Source organism: Argentina silus (assembly GCF_951799395.1).
Source record: "Argentina silus genome assembly, chromosome: 2".
NCBI lineage: Eukaryota > Metazoa > Chordata > Actinopteri > Argentiniformes > Argentinidae > Argentina > Argentina silus.
The window spans coordinates 22,637,367-22,656,259 of record NC_139656.1 but is presented as its reverse complement, the minus strand read 5'-3'; the positions used below and the strand labels follow the sequence as shown (position 1 = coordinate 22,656,259).

General features: G+C 40.6%; 2 protein-coding genes across 4 annotated transcripts in view; one reads left to right on the top strand and one right to left on the bottom strand.

Annotated features, from left to right (window-relative positions):
- The window catches only part of LOC310820976 (aldo-keto reductase-like), a 293,751-nt gene that overhangs the window by 274,461 nt on the left and 397 nt on the right, over window positions 1-18,893 (bottom strand). The window contains exons 2-3 of the mRNA XM_083692820.1: window positions 17,213-17,777; window positions 15,264-16,876 (exon numbers count right to left, since the gene is read on the bottom strand). Of these exons, the coding sequence (XP_083548946.1) occupies window positions 16,535-16,876; window positions 17,213-17,743 (873 nt within the window). The 5' untranslated portion in view covers window positions 17,744-17,777 and the 3' untranslated portion in view covers window positions 15,264-16,534. The remainder of the gene's footprint in view (window positions 1-15,263; window positions 16,877-17,212; window positions 17,778-18,893) is intronic.
- bada (BCL2 associated agonist of cell death a) lies at window positions 13,366-15,270 on the top strand. Of its 3 annotated transcripts, none has more exons than XM_083692832.1 (4): window positions 13,366-13,447; window positions 13,972-14,094; window positions 14,248-14,474; window positions 14,957-15,270. In XM_083692832.1, the coding sequence occupies exons 2-4, from the start codon at window positions 13,995-13,997 to the stop codon at window positions 15,059-15,061; spliced, it is 432 nt and encodes a 143-aa protein (XP_083548958.1). In that variant the 5' UTR covers window positions 13,366-13,447; window positions 13,972-13,994; the 3' UTR covers window positions 15,062-15,270. The 3 variants fall into 3 exon arrangements, with proteins under 3 accessions (XP_083548958.1, XP_083548956.1, XP_083548957.1); XM_083692830.1 differs by having other exon boundaries at window positions 13,372-13,802; XM_083692831.1 differs by having other exon boundaries at window positions 13,372-13,808.

The following is an 18,893-nucleotide window of genomic DNA, read 5'->3' as shown; positions in this document are numbered from 1 at the left end:
CACACACACACACACACACACACACACACACACACCTCTAAGCCTTTGAGTGGTCTCTCGACAGCTTCTCACTTCATACCGCTTGCCTCCCACCCCGCCTCTATCCACATGTGTAAACTAGGACTCCTCACCTAATCAACAACACTGCAGGTTCCCTTTGTTTCCAAACAATGGGAATGGCAACAGATTACTAGAAAACCAATAACGACGCATCTGAGCGCATCTGAGTGGGTTACCTTAACTGCATTTGACCATGGTGGCTGATGGGCTAACAAGGAGATTACTCAGAGGTGGGTAAAAAGCAGCAATAATCTCTGGAGAGGATCTAGTATTTATCCACTGTGTTCTGGCATTTTCATCAGCACTGCCTTAATGCTTCATAAGGCTATTCTTGGAACTTAAATAACTTGGGATGGAATTACACTGGGGGGGTTTTTTTCCTTCCATTTACCCCAAAACAAATCCTGTATCCACTGTGAACAGCAAAACCCTCCCTACACACACTGCTGCACCACACATGATGCAAGATGTTTGCCCTATATATAGGACCATAACAGGAAACATCCGGGAGCGATGGCTGAGGCGTCAACGGTCAGGGTTGCTATCTCGCCTCATCAAGCTGACAGTTTTATTAGTCCTGGGTGACGGAGCCAGTTTGCAAATTAACTTCACTTACCACGCAACATAACCCAACACAGTGCGAGACCGGAGATTAGCTAGTTCTCTCATGATTGGCACACCCCAGGCTCTTCTATGGACATGGCACATCTACATACACACTCTGACACCCAGTTAACTCACTAACTGCCAAAGAATTCCGGAACACTCACCACCTAGAGTGCCAAGTGTTTTATGTGGTATGTACCTAGCAACAATACTTTGATTGGCTACAAAATGAAGCATGATAATGTATGGTGAATAAAGTCACCCTTGGCACTCTAGAATGTTGACCATTTGGGCGACTTTATTCACCCTTGACACTTAAGTCTTTGAGCCCCTTCTAATCACTTCAGGTCATTGATTTGCACCCCTAAAACACAAAGCATCTTCAAGCATGAAAATCAGCACATGGTAGAAAGGTCAAAGATAATATTCCGAATTTCAGGGCAAAGATGAAGGAATCGTATAAACATTATAAAATGAGGATTGCAGGAAAGATGAGAAAGAAATGTTTGAGGGATTGAGAAGGGATTATGGTTGGATTTGATGAGGAGAGTAATAAGGAAGTGAATCAGCCTTATTACTCCAACCTCATGAAATCCAACCATAACTCTTCTTGGGAGTTGGGTCTGATCGTAAAATACACTGGTCAGACACACACAAAATCATTTTAACGAGAGAGGCAATCAAGGGGGAGCCAACGAGGCCCAAGCCCAGATCAATCATTTTCACAAAGCCAGCTAAATAGACTTTGTAATGTTATAGCCATTTCACCTTAGGTAAACTGGGTGGTTTAGTGCTTGCATGGTCCCACTCCTCCTTCACTACATCACTCAGATGAGAGATACTAATAAATGGTGTACAGTACAGTATCTGTATCATAGGAGTTGAGATAAGACCAAGATAATGGTCAGCTGAGACCCAGACCCAGACATTGGCTGCCAAGATGTGACCAACACCATCACCAGTAGAGCTGCATGTAGAGAACAAGGTTCACAATCAGTGTTTCAATCAGTCATCACCTCTCTCTCCGTCTCCACTGAGAACTCTCACATCAGTAAGCCAGGCTACAGGCTAGCAATAACAAACAGATCAGCGATTCAGACAACATCAACACACACACACACACACACTATTCAGTGTAAAATATGAAGGTGCCATTTATGATTCCTCTTGAAAAGAATATGCTTGGTCAATGGTAATTGTTAATATGGCTTCCTTGAAGGGACATAACACTCACACGCAGGATTCATTCAGCTGTTTCAAGGCATGTATTCCATTTATCCATCAGATGCCAGTCAAACATCAGGAGGCAAAAAACATGAAAGGAAAAGAGAAGACTGGGCCGTTCATAGTGCTGCTCTCGATAAAACATTTATCTCCACACTATCTGAATTATCCACTGACACACACTTGTTTGAAAAGAAGATCCCCGAAGGAAACAATACAAGCCATTCACCTTCCTTAAACCTTTTATACCTTCTCAACACTACAGCTATAAACATGGCATAAATATCATACAAAATTCAATGAAAGACATCACTCTCTTATCAGTGATGTCTTGTCTGAGTATGGAACTTTGCACTAATATACCAAGCCCTCGAAAAAGACGTGCTGGATTTGTGCAGAGTCAAGGTGGTAAGGAATGTGAGTGGGGCTGGGTGTGGCCCCCAAAATCAGTCAATACTATCTCCTCCTCCTCCTGCCTCTTCAGTCCAGAGTAGTCAATATTCACCACACTCCCGCCTTATGTTCATTCATCTCATAGGCAGAAATCCTATTCTCTCTGCTGAGCAACGCCACATAGATCATGTACATCCTTCAATACAGTAACTGATCATTGATACTGTATGTTTGCGGTTTTCATGGTGGCCTTCAGACCGTACAATGAAATTCACAGGAAACACTATAACACTGTGAGTTACGTTGAGGACGATATTTGAGACCATGTTATTTAGCTACCTGATGTCTGTTGATAATGTAATATAATAGTACATGTAGGCCTGTGTGTGTGTGTGTGTGTGTGTGTGTGTGTGTGTGTGTGTGTGTGTGTGTGTGTGTGTGTGTGTGTGTGTGTGCGTGTGCGCGTGTGTATACAGTATGTAAGTATGTATGTATGTATGTATGTCTGGAAGTGTATGTGTGTGTGTATGTACTGTAAGTATGTATATATGTATGTATATACAGTATGTATATATGTATGTATAAATGTACTGTATATATTTATTTATTACATTTAAGTTTGTATACCAATTTTGCTTTACCTAGACAACAATATATTTTTCCTCTGTACACTACCCCTTGGGATATATACATATACAAATAAATAGTCCATCACAAAGAAAAGTAATATATTAAATAATATAATTGCAGAATTGGTTTTCTCTCCAGGTTAGACTGTTGGGTCACTGGTACCACACAGCAGAGGGAATGAGTGCAGCATACTAATAAAACGGCCATTAAGACAGGGGCAAGGAGAACAGCTGCAGGTCACCCCTGGGGTGCAGAGACTAGAGCATGTGTTCCTTATATCATTAACTACAGCAGCCATGTTTGTGTCTGACCACAAGGCACTCAGTTTTCTTTGTGTTTGGTGCTCTCATTACAGTAGGAGTAATATGCCATAGGGCCTATAACTGTGCCTCAAAAACTCATGTTAAATCCAACTTATCAAGCAAAGAAAAGTGTGATGAAGGTCTGTAAAAGGTCAACTGAATTCATTGAGAAAATGAAAATAGGGGTATAAACATGGAGAATTCCTTCTCACCAGTTCAGTCAGGAACTGTCATGATTTAACCATTTAATAAATATAAAATGGTTATGCAATTAGGCTTGGCGTATTTGGATGGCTCCGCTCTTTTGAGAGCTCCCTGCCTGGGAGTTATAAACGACTACAACACATACAAGTATATTACATGGCAGGGAGCCCATAACACCTATCAACCCCCGATAGATACAGACAAAGCAGAACCAAAGCAGGTAGAGGCCGGGGGTAGTGGGGGTGGTGGTGGGAACAAAAACAATAGCAACACTCTCATAGCACATTAATGACCAACAGTACCAGCAACAATTTTGTAGGCTACAGAGAGGTGTCTCGACTGACCACTTAAATAGGCCACCATATCAAAATGTAACATGTTATTGTGTCGGGTGTAGGCAGCTAGCACTGACTTAGAGTGTCCTACCTGAACTAAGCTTGCTCCATTGAAAGCATGAGTTTATGGATGTCTGTCTCTCTCCCTCTCCCTCTCCCTCTCCCTCTCTCCCTATCTGTCTCTCAAGCCATTACATGTTTTTGCTCTTTCCCTCTTACACATGCGCCTATACATCGAATAACCACTACTATAACAAAAGGCCCATAATAATTCCAGAGACTGAATGAGAAATGTGTGCAAGTGATTAATGTTTCCTTTCACTGTTTGGCATAATTCCTGTTAATACAATACATTCCCCACCACCACCGCAGCACACTGAGATAATGGCAGGCAAGACTGTTTACTTCAAATGGGTAAGGCTTTGCTTCATGGAAGTGACAGAGCTGAGGTTAAATCTCTGTTCATCTTTTGGCTAATTTCAAATTGCTACCCATTATCTATAACAAGCACATTTGGATAGCACACTGGGACAATGAGAGAGGAGAGAAAGTGAGCGAACGAGCAAGAGAGAGGAAAAAGAGAGAGAGAGAGAGAGAGAGAGAGAGAGAGAGAGAGAGAGAGAAAGAAAGAGAGAGAGAGGGTTTTTAAAAACCGATTCCTGCAGGGAGCAGGGGGTTGACTTGACTTGGCTTTGAAGTCGTGGATGGAGAAAGGGAGGGGGGAGGCACCAGATTCATATGCAGCAGCAGTAATGTGGAGCAATACATAAATGTCAGAAACAGAGGTTATACCATAATAGGCTAACTGAAACAAAAAATAGTTATTTTATTATGAGGCACCAAAGATGACCCGAACATAAAAACTTAAATAGATAAAAAAGATAAAACTCAACATAACATATCTTACTGCATTGGTTTCTTATTCTTACAAACCATTCTGGTTCAGATTGACATTATATCCAATAATACCTCATTTGAGAGGCATCAAACATGTGGAAGAATATGCCATCTAAATGGGTCAGCAGCATTCCCCTTAAGCAGTGAAAACATGAAGGCTATCCGAGCCCAGCTCCCTGAATATGCAAAGCTGTCATGTTGTCCCTTTTTCAATATACTGCACTGCCTGCACACACGTAAACATGCACACATATTCATATTGATGGCACATGCAACACATTAGCATTCAGACTGTCTTAAATCATGCCAAATAGTGGTTGAGGAGCAGAATTAATGTTTTCTTTTCTGACCTCTGACAATTAGTGTCTGTATTTCATGTCATCGTCAGCTAAGCAATAAGCCTCAACATTTTGTACAAACATGATCAGTCACATACATGACTGCTTAAAACGTAATGCTGCCTCTATACCTGCACATCTTAATCTCTGTGAGCTGTTGAGAATAGCAGTGTAACAAGAAAGCAGGCCAATACAAAGTAACTACACTCCTCCACTGACATGTGTCCTCTATCCAGGGCCCCATTCTATCTGGTAATAGGATAGGATGGTAACCAGGATAATAAATTCACAGGTACATATGTTTGACTTACCACATATTTCACTGGCTTTGACGACACAACATATCACCCACAGCATCTAATGGGGCAAGCCCATTTATTGTGATGTACCTGTTAGTATTACATTGCTCTTGTTAGATCATATAATCACATGGGGTCTCCCTCGGCTTAGAAGGAGGCATAAAGCAATGTGAGGCCACCGTGATAAAGGCCACAGGGTCACAGGTTGGGAGACGCAGCGTCAGCAGCATATGGCATTTGCCAGCCAAAAAAATTTTTTTGTTGTTGACATTTGCCCAGGGGGGTGGGGGAGGTGTGTGTGTGTGTGGGGGGGGGGGGGGGGGGTAGACTGGGGGCAAACACAGCAGGATTCAGCATTCTTCTCCTCTCTATGTCCCTCCACCACTATTGTACACTACTGTAAATGTCTTGCAAAATGACCCCTCATGTCCTCTTCTCTCTCTCTACACCTGCATAGGCAAGTCTTTCTCCAACTCTGTATTTTGCCAGCCACTGACACAGCCCTCTGCTACCGCCTCCTCTCCTCTCTTCTGCTACCTCCTCCTCTCCCTCCTTCTGTTGGCAGTCAAATTTCCATTCAAGAGTCGTTGACATTCACTTAGTAATGATATAATTACATAATTATATAGAGATGGAGCCAGTGTGGGCACATTCGCATATGGCAACAACTGGAAGACATTCTTGTGCAGAAAAGTCTTTAACATAAACCATTATCCTACGACTGAAGCATCTTATCATCTGACATGTTTGTTAGTAGTATGCATAATCGTTACGTTGCTGTTGTGCACAGCTAGCTGTAAAAACTTTATTGTTTGGCTTTCTTCAATGTGTGACTTTTGTATTGGCATTTTGAGTTTGTCTGGTGTGAGGTGTGTAGCCTGATTTTATGCTAGGCAGAGACATTCAGACTGCCTACTCATGTGTGAAAACGCTTACAAAGCACTGCTGCAACGCTGGCCACAGCAGTAACATCTGCACCACGGTTCCCAGAGAGAGGGAGAGAAAGAGAAAGAGGGATGGAGAGAGAGAGTGAAGGAGAGAGGGTGAAAGAGAGAGCAGGAAGGGAATGGGAAGAGATGGATTTGAAAATTGTAAATGCCCATGTCTGATCATGAGCATTTTCTCATTAACATTTCATGTGCAATTCAAATCCTAAAATGACTCGATTCAAAATAGAACTGACTCCACGTACAGTACAAAGCACTCATTTGCATGCAGAGAGGAGAGATAGAGAAGAGCAAAGCTCTCCATCTTGACCTTTAACATGGCTCCAGAGAGAGAGAGAGAGAGTGAGTGTGTGTGTGTGTGTGTGTGTGTGTGTGTGTGTGTGTGTGTGTGTGTGTGTGTGTGTGTGTGTGAGAGAGAGAGAGAGAGAGAGAGAGAGAGAGAGAGAGGGAGCACATGTGTGGAGTGGAGCCCAGGGATTTACAACTTAAATTGTGCTTTTAATTTCAGGGAACAAATCGATAGCACTTCCTAGCTTTCCCAATTCTTCTGCAGTATGCTCGGCTGTTTTTGATCAGCAAGATGTCATCCAACTGGTGGAGCTGTTTAAACATGCTCAATCAGGACCATGGACAACAACTGGGAACAGCAGGGATGCACTACAATGGTCTATAGATGTGCATGCTCAATGGAAGTATAGTCTTATGGAAGTAGCTGATATCTAAGTGCACATTAACAATTTCAGATGTTTGGTGCTAATTTGAGAATATGCTTGAGATTGCAAACATATTTCAGTTGCTTCATATTTCTCAGTCACTGTGACCTAGGGTATATCAATATCAACACACACACACACACACACACACACACACACACACACACACACACACACACACACACACACACACACAAATAGGCTTTTGAAAAGCAACAACAAAATGCAAATAATTAACAAAGACCCTGAGGACCATTCATCAGTTTCTGTTGAGAGATTACAACGCCTCTGCAACTTCATTTGGTGCGTCACAAAGCCAAACACCAAACAGGAAACAGACATTAAATCTGAAATGAACATTCCTTGAGGACAAAAAGAAATATGATCCATGTTCATGTTTGTGCATTCATTGGAGCATCACAAGATTCACTGTGCACAAAGGAGACATTTGCCATGTCTAATGTCTGGAGTGCATGTTCCTCAATTAGGGTACCTGATTGGGTTCAGTATAGGTCCTGGACAGCTCTAAATGTCAGATAGTGACTATGAGATGTTGGACACAAGGTTTCTCCAGTGAACACAAATTACTCTAATGGATCAATTAGACCTCCTGTGTTTGTCGAGTTACACTAACTAGCAATGCACAACATTTTCTAATGTAGAAGCTGTGGATGTTTTGGATGTTTTTAAAGTGTGACGGGCATCCACTTTTTACCTTACATGTTGTGTTTTTATGACATGCATTAATTACAACTGTACTTAGATAGACCCTATTAAACAGTAGCTCCTGAACTCAGAGGCTAGATTATTCTCTTTCAAGCTCCTTAGCAAATAATAACTGAAGCAGTTAGGATCAGTATCTTAATAAGTTCCACCAAAACACCACTAATCGTGTTTAACACCCTTCACCATTCAAAATGAGATCAGAAATAACTATATAATTATTATAAAATAATCATACAAAAAAATGGCTACACATCAAAGCAAGCTCCAGATCCCCACCTAACCTTCTTTCTCTCAGCCTTAAAAATGTCCTTCAATCATCATTTCTAGTGCTAAGCCATTAAAAAAAAGAGCATGAAATGGTGCTGGATTCGCTTAACATGTGGTAATAGAAATAGAACCAAAAACTCCACATCAGATGTTTTTTTGAAAGAGCATGCAATGGCATGCATGGGATTACGTGTATGGCCTAAGGCTCCGTTTTTATTTTTCATCATCCACTGTCATTAATGAATGTGCATCATATATGCAGCACAACACGCATACTGATACATACTGTACATCATAGTAATGAAAAAGCCAAAATAAAGGGATTCTCACACCAGTCAAATATACAGTACACAGGGACGCACCACGTTTCATCCTGGGCATATTAACAACGAAGCACATCATTGCCGTTTTAATGATCTGCTCTGGTAAAAACATACTTTTGAGGCAAAAGTTGTGGTACCATTTCAACAGTTTTGCTGTGGTGCAATAACACTCTCTCTTGTTGCATGTATTATGCAAACAATTGTCATATTGATAATATTTTCTAAGACAAGTAAACTGCTCCTGTAAAGATTGTACCGTAAGAACGCAAACATTGCAGACTATTTAGAACATTACACTTAAGTCGAGGTTTACATAAAGTAGGTGTGTTAGCTGCATGAACCATGACTAAACTCAGTACTGTGACATACTTGACTTAAATGGCTTCAACAACTGGACACAATGTATGACTAAAGGATAAGGTACAAGGCAACATTAGACTTACAACATACAGCTCACCCTTTAATATGATACAGCTCTCTCACTCACCTATCTGCGACGCCAGCTGAGCGTGAAAAGCTGGTGGCTTCAACAGATCATCACATGCGGCTTTTTGGAGTGGCACAGGATAGACAGATCTCTTCCTACAGCAATGGGGCAGGACACAGTTATTCACTTCTATTTGAGAGGGCTCTACGATATGGACAAGACCGCACCACTTGCCATTCGTGACCAACATTTAAAACAACTGAAGGTGCGCCCTTATACGAAGTTGAAAATGTAATGAACTCTTGAAGTAGAACAAATTGCACTATACAGTAGGTAGCCCCCTAATCTACCGGTATCTATTACACAGGCCACGACTAATCTCTATCTATAAGATACGAGTTGGTCATTTGTCATCATTTTCCAGAAGCATAATGTTAAGCAAAATCACATGCGCACGGCGTAAATAACGCCTTATCCATTTGGTTTAGTGTTGGTGTGCGCATTGTAGCAATACTCACTTAGTGCCCAATATCAGCTGGCTCCTGTCCTTCTCTCATTCCTTCCCCACATACACTGAGGAAGGGTGAAACTCGCGGTGTGACACTTCAATGGTGCGATGCGCTGTTGGAGATGAAACGCTACTTGCGCTTCTTCGCGAATGGGCAGATTCCGTTGCGAACTCAATATTGACTTCATAGGCTACTGCTTGGACCTTGTAATTGTATGTCGGTGTCTTATGTTCCGTCCATCTATTTCTATTTTCAAAATATCTCAATTCGCACAACAATTATAGCCTATTGAACCGGACTATGATGATCGATTGTTGATGTGGATATAATGAGTTAAATTATTGACATTCGCTCCGTTTGGATCGCCCATTAATTTTCCAAAATGAATATGCCGTTTGTCTAGACTGTATTAATCGATGAACAAATTCATAGAAAAATGCTGTTTCACTGAGTCTCAAAGTGTATTCTCCATGGATATAATATCGGGATGCACAGGTGTATATACACGCGCAAATGAGTGATGGAGACTGACTAAAAAGATGCAAACCGAGCACTCGCGTCAGCAGAGCATAGTGGCGATGACAAATGGTGGTATGACAATGATGCAGAGTGAGGCATAAGAGTATACGCAAAGGAAAATCCTCTCTGATTTAGTCTTTCGGTGGAAATTGGGTTTGGCGCAAGGCATAAACAGCAGTAGCAGCGCCGCGGACTGCAGCAAGGGGAGGGGACGTTTGGAAACAGCTTGGTACCGAGGCACGCCGTGCGCCCTCACTGTTAGCACATGCAAGACGCACATTTTAAGTATAGGTATAATTTCCCCCCTAAATGATGTAAATAGCATGTTATATAACATGTAGGCCTTTAACATTATAGTACCTATAGTATTTACTTAGTGATCAACACTGTGAACACTAATTGGACTTAGGTTGAAACAATCTATCTATGGACTATTCAGGTGGAATGGTGGCAGTGTGGGACATGGGAGACACACTGTGGCAATGGAATATATCTGTTTAAAATGATCATGTAAAAGCAACTTTGTTTGTGAGATCATTCCACTACCAACAGCATCTAAATATATCTCCTTAAAGGTCCAGTATGTAACATTCAAGCTTTCTAAAAGCTTTCTAATGGTTGTAATGATTATGTTTAATCAGTAGCAATCAGGGAATGAGATGCCTTGAAAGAAATACTTCATTTACAAACACTGTTTTGATCTGGAAAAGGCACTTTCTGAAATGGAGTGTCCTACCAGACACTAGGTTTGCATATAAACATGTTGTTACTGCCAGGGGTGTTCTAATGGAGTGAACTCACCGATTTTTGCCTTTCTGTCTCTGGTGGCTGCCTCTTCAAATCATGCACACATGCAGAAACACAACAGATAATGTCCAACACTGCAAGTCCATTTCTAGGGGGGTTATATTATTATTAGGGAGGATGTTGTTGTTTGGAAATTAAAACTGAATTTCGCCGCCTGGCCAGAGGGGTCAGATTTCCAACAAACTTCCGCCCTGCTCCTTTAACAGTGAGAGCTTCTCATGTTTTGTAAAGGCAGTTGTGTCTCACTGGACAAAGTAATTGATGAAAATGTAAGTGTAAATGTGGAGTAGGCTAATGGTCTGCCTACAGCTTGGTCTCTTGTCGAGGGTTGCATAATCGAACATCAAAAGACACTTTGCAACCCAGAAATCTGGACAAGCTCCAACCCACTGAGACTGCCACAACAGACCTGGCATCGTTATTTTCTATCTCAATACCTCAGGCGGCAAGGCCTCTATTCATGGCACAATGCAAAAAATAATTAACAAATAATGAATACAATATCAATACACTGAAGAAAGTTACTCAAAACATGGGTATTGTGTTTTGAAGGTGGTGTACCTAAGCTAAGATCTGGTGTTTAAATGTTTTTTAATGTAAACCCAGTATACAGCGCACTCCATAAGTATTGCATTTTGTCTTATTTTAGCTCTATACTCCAACACTTTGGATTTGAAATAAAACAATTACTATGAGATTATAGGTTAAATATGTATTCTCACCTTTAATTCATTGTTTTCTTTTTTCAGATTAGTTTCCCCATTTAGAAATGTATGTATACATAGTCTCCAGGACACCAAAAGTATAGGGAAATTAGCTTATTTCTGGTTAGTCTGGTGTGTTCCGTCACATAATTTGTGCAGGCATAAGAGAGCTGTCAATGACTAGTATTGATTATTGGCTTTGCACTTGCCTTTGGAGTCTGCTATTGGTTCTGTCAACATGAGGACCAAAGAGACGTCAGTGAAAGTCAAGGAAGCCATTACGAGGCTGAAATATCAGAAAAATCTATCAGAAACATAGGCATGGTATGGGTGATAAGAGTTTGAATCTCTCAGAGGTGCTTCACAACTCTTGATTCATGGTGTAACACACCATGTCATGTTTCAAAGCATCTCATGATGAGTGTTTCATACATCCTAAAACATGTCTCAAAACCTTCACAAAAAATGTGTTTTAGTAGTTGTATGGCGTATGGTCTGCAAACACCAGCGAAGGAAAGATTTTGAATGCTTTAAATTTGTGGCAGCTCAGTTGCCACCAGTTTTGGGGTTTCGCAACACTTTCTTTTAACAGTGTACCATATCTTTGTCTTTCACCCAAAGCACTACTTGCTTGGGTAGCCCTTTATTGTTTCTCTTTACCTGTGTAATAACACAGTCACTACTTCAGCAACAACATTGTATAAACACGTTACATTTGGTAATGGCTTTGTAATTACATAAAGTTTTTTCTTATTAGTTAAAGTATAAAGGAACAGTTCCTATTCCACTTGTGTAATAACAAAAACGCTCTACTCCATTACTATGCAATTGCAAAGACATTACTAAGTAGGCTATTTAATGTTAAATAAATGTTGTTACTGTAATTACTGTGTTACCGGTAATTACAGTAACAACTGTTAGGTATACAAGTTAGGTACACAAACGTTGTAAAGTGTTACCCTTGCTTGCAGCTCTACAGATTTGTTCTATAGCTCATCTCTTTGTAATTGAGGTGCTCATGGCTAGGGCCCAGGGCAGAGCGTTAATCCCATTCCCCAAATCCCCACATCTACTCATCTTAAAAAAATGATCACCCCATACTAATGTGCACAAGGGGTCCAGTAGTGAGCAACAGCAGCAGTGGACTTCCATAAAGCATCCAAGCTCAAGAAAGGATAAAAAGAAAAACAGCCTTGAAAAACTGAAATCACTATAATCATAATTTGGGGTTTACCATTTAACCCATGAACCAAAAACACTGTAAATGACAAAACACTCACGTTCCATCTACTACAAGCATTTACATAAACGTTTATTTATCTATCTGAAACACAATTCAACCTAGTAGGTCAACCTATTAAACCAAAAGATTTCGATTGGATTTATTATAGTGTTGTAGAATAATGGTGCGGAGAAGTATGATCGTTTCACGCCATCTAGAGGTCAAAATCAAAACTATAGATGCAAAAATCAACAACCTCAAAAGTGAGAGTAAACATACGTAAACATAGCCTACAATAAGTATGATTAATGTTAATCATTGGATAGTAGTCATCATTATGGAAAACAATTACGTTCCTCGTCAAAAACCTGTTTTAAATAACATATACGCTATTGATAATTGATTCGTCTGGAAACGTTTTGACGATGACATCTCCTAATAGTCGGCTATTTTATCAAACTGCTTTAAATGATAAAACTAAGAAAAAGATAAACTGGTAGTCTAGCTTAGGGTTTAATAAAAGCAACAACGACATAGACTGTTATATCTCCTATGTCTTGCTAGACCATTGAATAAATCGATGTATTTTTTCTACATTATTTTCCGTTTCAAAAGTGCAGCAATTACTTTGAAGGGCATTACTGCGCAGATAGGGCATTGATAATTAGGGGCGACTAATCATATCATATCAAGGAACCCCGGCGAAGTTGTAGACAATTAAGTAACGAGACTGTACGAGACATTTCCCTTTCCAGTTCCTTTTTTTGCCCCTTTCGCAACAGTGACGTTGAATAAAATAACCACTCGAAAACCCCCTAGCAGCGCCCGTTTATTGGCTTATCTTTATTGTCGTGGCAGTTGATTGGGTGAGAAGCGGTACTGTCTGTACAGGGTTGTACTCGACTAAGGAAGACGACAACAACAACATTGAGTCTGAAAAAATGAGACAGGGCGAGAGAGCCATACGTTCCTGTTGTAGTTGCCAAGACATTTCGGTATGTAATAATTCGCGAGTCAACGTACACTTTTGCGATGACAATCGTTAATAGGGTATAGCCTAGTTTAAAGTTCGTTCTGAAGTAATTAAAATACCGCTGTCCATGGTACTGAATGCAACGACTGCCAGCTAAGCGGCTAGCAGTAGGTAGCCCGTTGGTCTATTGTTTGTTTGGGTGTGTCACCAGCAATGAGAGGAAATCAACACCGACTGGTTCATGGAAAGTCTCACATCGAAAGAAGAAAAACAAGAAATAAGAAACCAGCTATAATTTGAAATTGAGAGAGGGGGATAGCCGAACTAGAATTTACCATACCTACCCCACCCTCCGCAATTCATCAGGACTGTGTGAGGTAAAGGTAGCTTACCAGCTAAATAGTTAACATTCAATAACGAAGATATTTTCAACAGTGTACCAAAAAATATATATAATTAATTATTATTAGTAACGTAATTATGATAGCAACACAAAGTGAAAAATATATCTGCTGTACATTCACTGTGAATTTACTGTTCCTACAGGTATATTATAGACGGCACAAATCATGAGTGAAAAAGAAGATCGTGACCATTCAGACACGACACAGGGCACTGAATCTCAGCTCCTCAATGTCTCCACTCAGAGGAGTGAAAAACAGCATACAGGTCAGATTCAAACTTGCATTATTCACCCCACATCTACTGCTAGTCATGGGATATATGCTAAGATATGCATTTAAGATATAATTTGCAATCCAGTCAATCAAACAATATCTCAATTCCCCCCTTTCGTTTCCATTCACTGTCGGATTTACACAGGTGGGCGAGTCCGGCTCTACTCAGAGTCCGAGGTGTCCTCTCAGGTCAGCCGAAGGGATGACACAGAGTTTCAGGATGGGGTGGCTCCTATGGAGGAAAGTGGAGGTGAAGGGGCTCCATTCAGAGGCCGATCACATTCCGCCCCTGCTGCACTCTGGGCTGCAAAGAAATATGGGCGCCAGTTGAGGAGGATGAGCGATGAATTTGACACCTGGCTCGATAGAGGGGTAAGGTGACAGAGGAGTGTAAGAGCAAGGTTGAGCCAAGTAGAAATAAAGGAAAGTTTGAGTTTGAAAGAGTGAGAGGACATATATGTTTCACTCTTATTCGTGTCTACTTAAGCCAACATGTATTATTTATCTGTTGACACCATATCCATAGCAATATGGACTTAACTAATGGAGACAAACTAGTGCATATTGTAGAGAGACTGCTCAAAGGATTGTCTCATTTCGGTGTCTACATTCAGGCTGCATAAAGTTTGATGAATGGCTTTGAGTTCCATAAAATTGGTCTTACCTGATTCGTTGACTCCTAATTCAATCTGATAGTAATTAGAGTACAAGGTTTTTTACAATGTGTCTCTGTTCTATTGATACCACTGACTTCTATGAGTATCAATGAACCGTGTGATAAACAGTGCGATTGCCAAGACTACTTATCTTAGAATATGTATGAAATTGACTTTTCTGTTCATTACCCTCCCCAGGAGCTTAAGAAGGGGATCAGCCCAGGAGTAGCCAAGCAGAAGCAGGTGTCCCGAGGATGGTTCTCATTCCTCTGGAGTCCGAAGGAGGAAGAAGGCAGGGAGTGAGAAACCAATTCCACATTGTGCACCTCTCTGACACACATACAGTGAGAGGCAAGGGAGAAGAAGCTCAAAAGAATTTCCATAACAAATGGACAAAGACACTGCTCGCGTCTTATGGACATGCTTTGGTAGCACTTCCTATCTAGCACAAAATGGAAGGCTAATAACATGGTAACAAACCAAAATGGAAACTATGTGTTATTACTAACTGTTTTACTTAATAACCATAGTAATTGAATGGTAATACACATACAATTACTGTGGTTGTTAAGAGAAGTAGTATAAAGTAATACAAATTAGTTTCCACTGCAATTTGTTAACATGTCAGTACATTTTTATTCTGGGCTAGAAATGTTACCAATGTTTTTACTGAAATCACAGTTGATGTCTATGGGGAACTTTCATACAATCTTTCATCAATTATTAATTGTATTTAGAAAATATCTTGCAATAAATGTGTTATTCAGTGTGTAATAGATCAAAAAAAGTGACAATCTCTTGTGCCACACACAAATATTTGCATATAAATTGTTGAATTTATCTATGAAATGTTTATAAATCTATAGTATGAATTTTACCACCAAGAATCAAAAGTTCACATATAGCAATTATATTTTGATGATTCTTGAAGTCTGTAAAAGATCAACTGATTTGTGATGACAATTGCAATATGACGGGTATCATATGTTGAACTAAACTTTATATTATACCGATTTGTTTTCAAAGTCAATGGTTAGCTCATAACCTACCACTAAGCGTAAGTAGCTATCTACCTATGCTGCCTTGTCAGCAAGACCATAACTCAAGTGCTCCATCAGAAAGTATTATTACAGTACTGTGCATTTACACAAAAGTATATTTCAAGTCAGGGCCAAATATTGATATTGCTCAGTATTATTTTTAATTTATATTTTGGTTTTAGTATTAAACTCAGATACTGTATTCATATGATGATTTTATTTTGAATTGTCTTTTGCCTTTTATGCAAATATTGTGAATACTGTTGAGCCATCGGTTGCAGTAATATGGAGGTATATGGCAATCTGGTGTACAGGAGGCATGGCAGTCCACTTCCATCAGATAACACTGATATTCTACCTGAAACTTTGTGTCATGACTTTTTGACATTTTGCATTTTCATAAAACTTTATTACATTTGTAATTCTTTTTGTATGTTATGTAGCAGATTTTTTAACATTGCTCATTAAAAAAAAATCAATCATTATTTGCAAGTCTTTTATTTTATTTGCAAAATGATGTGAATGTTTCAGTTGATGATTTCTGTTTCATAATACATATTGACTGTAAACGTTTTTATTGGCAGAACAGTTTTTCATGAACCGATGTACCATGAACTTTAACATTTTGGTATATGATACATTTCACTGAAAGTCATTTTGTTGATCATAATTTCACATTAACCCTTGACTTGTAAAGGTCTTTAAGTGATCAAGGATGTTGGTGTGAGGCTCCTCTTTAGACAATATTGGTGGAATCTCGCTTGCAGAATCTTGTGTTGCTGTCCATACCAGATAGTCTCTCCATTCCCTTTGTGTCTATAGTGAAGTCAAAAACATCACCATTCTCCTTCACTCTCTCCGGCCTCGAAGACCTTGGTAAAATGGCCACACCCTGCTGAACGGCCCACCTCAGCAACACCTGGGAAGCAGTTCGGCCATAAGCCGCTGCTTCCGCCAGAACTTCTGAATCGGTCAGCAGACCCCCTATCCCAAGAGAAGAATACGCTTGGAAGCAGATGTCAGCATCCGTACAAATTGACCTCAGCTCCCTCTGTGCCAGTCTGGGGTGGAACTCAACCTGTAGAATGGGAAACCGAAAACAGAGACTCAGAGTTAAGTCTGCGGTTTGATTCTCTACCAACCTCCCCTCACTCAACCTCATGCATCTAAATGCAATGGTTAGTTTGGTTTAAGCAGCTAGAGGGAGCCATGACATGAACAAGTGAATACTTGGGGAAGAGGGGTAGAGAATCAGACTGTAGCTACTGGCTGAGTACTGTGCCCTTTGTCTGTCTCTTCAAATAAAAAAATAAATGCAACAAATCTTGGTCAAACACATTTCAAGATGCAATGAAATTAAGCTAAAATGAGCTTCAATACTGAGACAGTTTGCCAAGCAAAGAGAGGACTCCACCTGCAGCAGGGCTGGGCGCACGCTGCAGTTCTCCAGCAGCTCGTTCAGGTGCTTCGGGGTGTAGTTGGATACCCCAATTGCTCTGAGCATCCCATCAGCATGAAGCTCCTCCAGGACAGTCCAGCTCTGGGCTCGATCCTGTGCGTTCCTCACATCGTCTGGTTCAAGACCTCTAGTCCCCGGCCAGTGGATCAAATAAAGGTCAATGTATCCCCCCAGCCCCAGCTTCTCCACGCTACGAATACAACCCTCTCTGGTCCGCGGGCCCATGTCCTCTGGGGACAGCTTGCTGATGATAAAGATGTCTGCTCTGTTAAGGTTATGTTTGGGCATCAGGTCCAAGAGGGCGCTGCCCAAGTCTGCTTCATTGTTGTACACAGCAGCGGTGTCGAAGGCACGATAGCCTGAGCTGAGCGCAGCATCAACAATCAAGTGCATTTGCTCAAAGCCCTGCAGCGTGTATGTTCCTAGTCCCAAGAGTGGCACCTTGGCACCAGTGTTCAGTGTCAATGAGGGCAAGGAAGAGGACATCACCACAGGCTCTAGAAGATGTATGCTATGACAGCTGGAAAGAATTTAGTTAAGTATTTTATTTCAAGTATCATTCCCTGTATTTGTATTGGCACTTATAATTCATACTGTACATATGTATTTTAGAGGTGTTCAAAAACAACTAAAAAAAAAATAATAATAATAATAATTTTGACATTATTACCCTCTAACATGAGTTCAATCCCAGAAAAACACACCATGACTGTACACTCATCCACTGTGGAGTTCATTTGTGGTGAAAAGCTCTGTGAGTAGTAGTAGGGGTATTGATTGAAACACAAGGATAAGGAGGCGAGGAGGGAGGACACGAGGAATTAATAAATAAGTGGCACAGAAAACATTTCAACCCTCTGCGGGAAGAATTAAAATAAAAAAAAGTTAAGAGAAAATAGTGTCAGGACAGCAGCTAAAATTGCAATTAACAATAAAAGGTGAATGCGACAGTCAACACTGTGGGAGGTGCAATAGAGCGCGACAGTTTTTCAGGGTGCTAAAAGCAACCTCTGGGGAGTTGGGGGAAGCCGTTGCCTGTGGCGCAAAGAGGAAGTGTATGGATCGTGACGGACAGTCTGACACCTCGCCGCAGTTCTCGAATAAAGCGCGCAGCTCTGACGGTTGACGAGTTCACGTTTCCAACAGATATCTTCACCATTTTAGGTTTGATAAATGTGGTGGTAGCAAGCCAACAATGCAAAGTTACATAGCTGTTAGCTACAAAATGGTGTTTATAGGAGGCTTTTTTTTATCGGAGGCTTTTACTGCAGCGGTCAAAATGAGCAACAGAGCAGTTTCGGCAGTGTAAAAAAACAAAACATGAAAGTTAGAAATGAAGACCTAATAGCCTATCTAGTTTTAGAACATTTAAGCTTAATTTATTTTCTATTCAGAATCGGATACTACCAGAGGACCTAACCTTAAAGGGCACTTACTACATTTTCTGGTGGTACTGCTACATATTGTCTGTGTACTCCATGATTATAATTACTGGGGAGGTCTAGGCTTATTGAAATTTCAATGTGGCCCTGCTGGCTATGGTTAATGACAACTAACCAAAGTTGTCTCTACAGAATATCTGATATGTGACAGATATATATACTAGATATAGCCTAGAGGAGGCGACTTTGGCTAA

Excerpts from the sequence above, each read along its gene's own strand:
- bada (XM_083692832.1), top strand. The coding sequence starts at position 13,995 with ATGAGTGAAAAAGAAGATCGTGACCATTCAGACACGACACAGGGCACT. Across the intron at positions 14,095-14,247 it reads GAGTGAAAAACAGCATACAG|GTGGGCGAGTCCGGCTCTAC; the intron begins GTCAGATTCAAA and ends GGATTTACACAG. Across the intron at positions 14,475-14,956 it reads ACACCTGGCTCGATAGAGGG|GAGCTTAAGAAGGGGATCAG; the intron begins GTAAGGTGACAG and ends TACCCTCCCCAG.